A 7,685-nucleotide genomic window follows, 5' to 3' on the forward strand; every position below is an offset into this window, starting at 1 on the left:
TACATGCTAGACATTTTCCCAGTCTTGTAGGCTGAGACGTAATAAAATAATAATAAAAAAACCTACATCTATATATAATTGGTCTACTACGAGATTAAAAGAGGCTGTTACAGCTATTACATACAAGATGCTATACCTAAAACAGACAACTAATTCCAATTCGATTAATCTTTTGTATTTCAAAAGATTATTCAAATAAGGTTATTTTTTTTCAAATCACCTTTTATTTCAGGTAGGTCATTTTTTTTTAGAGGCTGGCCATAATCTCATGAACACCCCTCGTATTGCTAACAAGAAGGACGGTTTGGTTTTTTCTTCAGCAGATGGACGTTTCTCTCCTCCCTTATTTACCTTTTTAAAACTCATACTGCTGACTACCATATCCTTTAATGCTTTGACCTTTTCGGCCACTGTGAGTGACCTTCTGTCATTTTCATCATCAACTGGACAGTGGGACTCCACATTCTCAACAGATTTTTGAGTTCTCTGTTTCTTTGGTGAGTTTTGCCCAGGTAATGGTAATGACCGTTGAGACTTTTCCGCTGCTGCACAGGGTGGAACTCTTTTCTTTGTTGAAGTTTCCGTATTTATCCCTGAATCTTTAATGTTGATTTCATCCTCCACTTTGTGTGGTTTTTTGGATTTTTTATCAACTGGACAGCAGGGCTTCACATTACTGGCTCTGGGTTTTAGTTTTTTTGGTGAGTTCTGCACAGGTAACAGTAATGGTCGTTGAAACTTTTCCATTGCTGCGCTGGGAGGAACTTTTTTCTTTTTGCTTGTTTTTGTCTCTTTAGATCTCCTGCCGTCTACGATCCTATTTGAGGTTTTAATGTTGATTTTATCCTCCACTTTGTGTGGTTTTTTGGATTTTGTATCATCAACTGGACAGCAGGGCTTCACATGAATAACTCTAGGTTTCAGTTTTTTTGGTGTGTTTTGGACCGGTAACGGTAATGGATGTTGAGACTTTTCCACAGCTGCACCGGGAGGAACTCCTCTCTTTTTGCTTTTTTTTGTCTTTGTTAGAGCTTTCATGTTTATCTCCTTAGAAGATTTCCTGTCGTCTATGATCCTATTTGAGGATTTAATGTTGATTTCATCCTCCACTTTGTGTGGTCTTTTGGATTTATCATCAACTGGACAGCAGGGCTTCACATGAATAACTCGAGGTTTTAGTTTTTTTGGTGCGTTCTGCACAGGTAACGGTAATGGACGTTGAGACTTTTTCACAGCTGCATCAGGTGGAGCTCTTTTCTTTTTGCCTAATTTTGTCTTTGTTTCTTTAGTAGATCTCCTGCCGTCTACGATCCTATTTGAGGTTTTAATGTTGATTTCATCCTCCACTTTGTGTGGTTTTTTGGATTTTTTATCAACTGGACAGCAGGGCTTCACATTACTGACTCTGGGTTTCAGTTTTTTTGGTGAGTTCTGCACAGGTAACGGTAATGGTCGTTGAAACTTTTCCATTGCTGCACCGAGTGGAACTCTTTTGTTTTTGCTTGTTTTTGTCTCTGTAGATTTCCTGCCGTCTACGATCCTATTTGAGGTTTTAATGTTGATCTCATCCTCCACTTTGTGTGGTCTTTTGGATTTTTTATCATCAACTGGACGGCAGGGCTTCACGTGAATAACTATAGGTTTCAGTTTTTTTGGTGTGTTTTGGACCTGTTTCTGTACTTTGTAAGCATTCTCTTTTTCTGACGTTGAAATATCTGTACTACTTTCTCCATCGACACTTTCGTCATCCAAGTCTGTTCTTTCTGTGTCTTGGCAGACGGACATGAGATTATGTGCTAATGTTGCATAATGCTCCTTCCTTTTAGAAAGATGTTTCATGGTGATAAAATCATGTCTTAGAGCTTCTTCTGGAGTGATCCTATCCTTTGAATTAACGCAGAGCATCTGCTTTAATAAGGATCTGAACTCTTCTTCATCTTGAAGCTCTAGAGAAACACAGGTGCGTCTATTGATGTTCAGCCGATCATCTAATGTACCAATATTCATGAAGTTATAATCTGTCATTTTCCCTTTGTCGCCCACATATTCTGAAGGAGTTTTGAATTTGAAATGATTTCCATTACAAACAAAAAACTCCGATGCCCATAAAGCATTCTGTATCACATAATCTGGGAGAGTACCTTGCATTTGAATAATGGTTGCAATATATTCATACACAGAAGTTTTTGGATAGAGATTTCTTAGTAAGTACATAAAAGCCAAAGAACATCCGAGACCCCACATGTCGACACTTTCATCCTTTGGGAGGCCAAAGACGACTTCAGGTGCTCTGTAACCCAAAGGCTGAATAAGGGTCATCCTATTTAGATCAAATACATTTCTTGCCAAACCAAAATCGATTAGTTTAACTTTGAAAGGATATTTTTCATGATTTACAAACATTATATTGTCTGGTTTGATGTCAGTGTGAACAATTCCGTATGACTTTAGAGCTTTTAAAGCCACCAGAAGTTGCTGAGCGATCGGCCGTATTTCGGACACTGTCAGCGGCTCCAGGGTTATGTCACACATATAATGTAAAATATCTTGATCTAATTTTTCGGAAATAATACAATAATCCAAATTGAACTCAAAGTGTTCCTTTAATTTCAAAAGATTATTTTTGTCAGGGTCGTATTTTTTTATTTTTTCTAATATTTTTGACTCTTCCAGTCCGCGAAATTTGTCCAGAAATTTCACTGCCACCTGGTTCATTGTACCCCATTGCCGATAGAGGATCACGGTCCCGAAGACTCCCTGACCCATCCATTGCAATTTTCCGTAAACACGTTTCCCACCTGTAAGAATAGCAGGAAAATCCCTAAAATGGCTACTTACGTCCATCGTTTGCTATAAACAGAAATGTGGAAACAAAGAATCAGGAATTCTTTGGTCTCAAGTATTTTCACTTCGTTAGGCCCCTTTCGCTGGAAACCTTTTTCGAAGTTCTGTGATAAGTAAGTATTTGCCTAGAATTTAAATTAAACGGTGGGGTATCAATGATTTAAAATTGTGTAATATAGTGTCTTGCTGACATCATAGCTCATCTGGTGATGGTTGATGACATCATGGATCAAAGGCCTGGCAGATGGCATCATAGATCAAAGGCCTGGCAGATGACATCATAGATCAAAGGCCTGGCAGATGATGTCATAGATCAAAGGCCTGGCAGATGATGTCATAGATCAAAGGCCTGGCAGATGATGTCATAGATCAAAGGCCTGGCAGATGACATCATAGATCAAAGGCCTGGCAGAAGACATCACAACTCATCAAAGGGCTGGGGGGGGTCATCAGTATCAATTTGCAATCAGAGACTCAGCTTTGCCACATGATGTGTTGATGATGCAATAAGCAGGTGAGGTCCAGAACCAACATGGATCCGTTTTTCTTTCTGAAGTTTGTAATATTTTTCTTTTTTTTCCCATTGAGATAATAATAAAAATATTGCTTAATTTTATTTGTAGTTTTAATCTTTTCCTCCTCTGACTAATGCGGAACACCAATTCACCAAACTGGGTCACAGAGAGACAGAAGTACCGCTGAAAACACACCAACAGGCTAGGTGTGAGTTTCAGTTCTGAGCAAACCCCTCTAAAATCAAGACGCCCAAGTTCAATAATAATGACCAACTTGAAAGAGACAAACATGAAAAAAAATACTGGAGCAGCTGTAGTTAGACAAACATGTAGATTATAGGAACTGAAGCAATAAGAAGACTGGAAGCAGACACTCAAAATCCTGAAAAACGTTAGGGATCAGGAAGCAGACAAACACAATCAGTCATCTGAGGTAAGACGAAATAATTGTTAGATACTGCGACAGCTGAGAACTTCTGTTCTGCTGTTACAGATCAGAAGTTCTCCGCTGTGGATCAGACCTGTGCATCATTTTGAGGAACATTTGGTTGGTTTGTCCAAACAGAGATCTTCATAATTTTCTCCACAGCAGGACTTTGTTCAGACTTCTGCTTGGGATTTTGTAGTTGTTTTATCAAAATCTTCAGTGCTTCTTTAGGCCAAACGTCCTTCCCAAATATTTTAGGCTAATACTCATGAGTACACATGTGAACTCTCACAAATGTCTGGCATTCATGAATGTTAGTTACTTTTCTTTCTCAAAAGGTCTTGCCTTTTGCCAGGCCACAGTTGCAAATAAGAAGGCTGTTCTTAATCTGTCCTGCCTGGATAAATAAAAGTTAAAAAAAAAAAAATAGTTTAAACTGCATCCTGCTGCCATGCACTCTGCTTGTTCAAGGTTTTAAATCTTATAAATGTCATAAAGGTGGATTTTTACCTTTTTGGTGACTCCTCCTCCTTTAGAAGTATGGAGCTGAATCAGGGCCAATATGATTTGGACCCGTTTTTAACTCAATAAGATAGCGCTTTGAACGGGCTGGAACTGGGTTTTGGACGTGCGGTTTATACTTGATAAAACTCTGGTTTTTACACCCGTGGTAGGAAAACTTCAGACTAAGATAGTACTGACTAAAAAGACATTTCTGACAGTAAATATCACAGTTCTCAGAGTCAGTGAATGCATCGGGACTGCAGTTCCCTGGAGGTCACCACCCTCATTGATTTTGATTGGTCCTCGTGTTAGCCCTGCCCCAACGCGCCAAAAGTTTTGTAACTGAAACTTTCAGATTCATGAAAGAAAAAAAAAATTGAAAGTGAAAAATACGTTTTGAAATTGAAATTTTGAGTTTCGAAACCTAAAAAACAGAACGTTTGAAAGTTTATTTTTGAATAGCAAAAGGTTTTCGAGATTCATATATTTTTTTGACCAAACACCAATATTTTTTTTTACTTAATGTATTTGGGTTTCAAATAATATTGGCCCAGATTCAGCTCCACATAGAAGTCTTCCGTCTGCACTTGTGGTAGAGTGACCGCAGTGTCTCCACGTGTGCACCATCCTCCTAACATTGAATTCTAAAGCCTTTGAAAGTCATTCAGCTTCAGGCGCAGCATATTGTGTTTATTCTTGTGAGGAACAAAGATAAAAGGTTCACTGTTGGATTCTTAATAAGAAGCTAACATTTGACTTAAGGGGATTTTTTAGGTCATTAACTGAAGGGTTTCCAACAGTACTTTCAGGTTTTAGCTCTTAAAATAAATATTGAAATATCACACACTTTGAATTTATTATTTTAAGAGTAGAATTATAGATATGATAAAATAATTCAGAAACTCTTTTTTTTAATGTATGCAAAAGCGTATTTCTTGACAATGAACATAGAGAAGACACCCACGTCATGTTCTTTAAATATTTCACTAAAAATCTATTTATAATGTATAGAAATGTAATGATAGATATTTTCCAAATAGAACTATTTGATACAGATTTTACTTTGGAATTTTCTTTAAATCCCCTTAAGTTTTCAGAAAATCAGCCACAGACGGAGATGCAGAACATTAAACAGCTGAGAGAAAGCTGGTCTGAATCTGTGTGTGGGGTGAGCAGGACTTCCTGGTCCAAACTGGTCCAAACCATAGAAATATGAACAGAATCTCTGATGACGCCTCGATGTTTGTAAATGGTAGATGAACCATGAAGTGGCAAGTTTGCTTTTTCCATCTTAATAATGTTTCTAAATTAGGCAATTTAGTAGGCAGTGGAAAGTTAGATTCTTGTTGGGTTCCCCAAAAACATTACTAATAAAATACAAAGTTGTGCTCCAAAAACATATAAAAAAGTTTGTTTTTCTTTCAGACAGAGAAATTTGGAGTTATCGTCCAATAAAAAAACTACATTTAAATAGCACAATGCCAAAAATACACAAGTTAAGAACAGTATACAAATATTATTATAGTTAATACAAAAAAATAAAATAAATGAAAAAAAACAAAATTGTTTTTTGTTACCAGGCTCTCCTGATGTTTAATTTTGGTGTAAACTTGGACTTTTTACCATCAAAAATGATTGTGAAAGTGAAACCAGCCTCTTGTGGTGGTTTGAGGAACTGCAACATTTAGAACTTCCTGATTGGCTTCAATTTTAGGAATGAAATGTGGGATTTTGGTCCAAGCATCAGCCGACCTGTTGCCATGACCACAAAACAGGAGCAAGCAAAAACTTCAGTGATCAGATTTGACATAAAAGCTTGGTTTATATGGATTATATGGGCGTTGATGTGGATTTTCCACTGAAAATACATTTATATTATCTTTAAAATTTGATCATGAAGTAAAAAGAGTTTTCCTACAGAGCTTATTAATCTAAAGGTAAACGTATACTGTTTTTTATTTATACAGAAATAAGCTATGAACTAAAATGAACAAGGTAACCATTGTGGGCTCCTCAAGTACTGTCCTATCTGATGAAGGACATGAAGTTGTGATGTTTGATTAACCTCACTGAAGGGATATCAGATATTTATATTCTCCTTTATGATCTACACCAGGGATAGGCAACTCCCGGCCTCGAGGGCTGCACTCCTGCATGTTTTCCAACATACCCTACTCTATCGTGCTCTAATTGACTGGGTTAAACCAGGTAATCAGTCATGAGTAGAGCTTGGATATCTGGAAATCATGCAGACACTGCTGCCCTCGAGGACTGGAGTTGCCGATCCCTGACCCACACAAACAAACCAAGAAGCTGATAATTGTTTTCTTTCTCCACTCAGAGACAAGCTGAATGATTTGCGGAGGCAGAAGGAGAAGCTGGAGGAGAAAATCATGGACCAGTACAAGTTTTACGAGCCTTCACCTCCTCGCAGGTAAGTCACATCAACACTTGAAACTGGACTGGATTTCTTTTTCCTTTTCAATCTGATCCATATTTGGGAGACAGAATCAGCTCAGAGCGTTCAAACTTCAGCAGCTTTAAGTCTGAGCTCTAAAATTAAATAAAAGTAGGAAGAAGAAAGTGAAAGAGCTTCAGATGCAGCAGAGCTAAAGCTGAAAGAAATCAGAACATTCTGGATTTCACTTGAACAGACAAACTGAAGAACAGGAGACATGTCTTGACAAAAATCCCATAATGCACCATGTGTAGTTATTAACAGTCTCTTTCACAGACGGGGGAACTGGATAACCCTGAAGCTGAGGAAGCTGATGAGGTCCGGCAGCCGGGAGCTGGAGCCCGCGGGCTCCGGCCCGGAGAGCGGCTCCTTCATCGGCTCTGACGGCTCTGGAGGCTCCGCCTCTGCCGTCCTGCTACAGCACAGCAGTGAGTATGACCCCCCTGGTGTTAGAGCCAGTTCACCTCAAACGGTTCCGACACTTGAATAAATGTGTTATGATGCAAACCTGTTCTAGTTCAGCTTCATCAAAGGAGACACCGCACAGTTTCACACTGAAAAAACTAAGTTCCTGTCAAGTTATTGTATTTATCAATGAAATGCAAAAAAAAACCTCAACATATAACGTTTAATTAAGAGGATACATTTTTAGATATAGATAATTTGTTCCATTAAAAGATTTTTTTTCCATCATAATTGAAAACTTTGTTCAGTAGAATGCCTTCTTACTAGAAGTTTATCAGACTATAAAGAAGATCGATGTACTTCTGGGTGAGATTTTGACTTATCCCAGTGAAAGATTTAATTCCTAAAATTCCAACTGGACCTCAAGTAAAGAATTTTCTGGTTTTTGAGCATCATCATCCTCCCTCACGTATGAGTTGTGTTGGCTCCTCCACCAACCGACCTCTCACCTTTTGGCTCCTCTTCCATTCCT

At 38.2% G+C, this 7,685-nt stretch overlaps 1 protein-coding gene across 1 annotated transcript in view; it reads left to right on the forward strand.

The window, feature by feature from the left end:
* ccdc88aa (coiled-coil domain containing 88Aa) overlaps nt 1–7,685 on the forward strand; it is a 32,292-nt gene that overhangs the window by 21,223 nt on the left and 3,384 nt on the right. Inside the window, 2 exon segments of the mRNA XM_024259564.2 lie at nt 6,632–6,724; nt 7,025–7,176. Coding sequence (XP_024115332.1) covers nt 6,632–6,724; nt 7,025–7,176 — 245 coding nt within the window.

The sequence above is a fragment of the Oryzias melastigma genome, linkage group LG1, assembly GCF_002922805.2.
Source record: "Oryzias melastigma strain HK-1 linkage group LG1, ASM292280v2, whole genome shotgun sequence".
Taxonomy (NCBI): domain Eukaryota; kingdom Metazoa; phylum Chordata; class Actinopteri; order Beloniformes; family Adrianichthyidae; genus Oryzias; species Oryzias melastigma.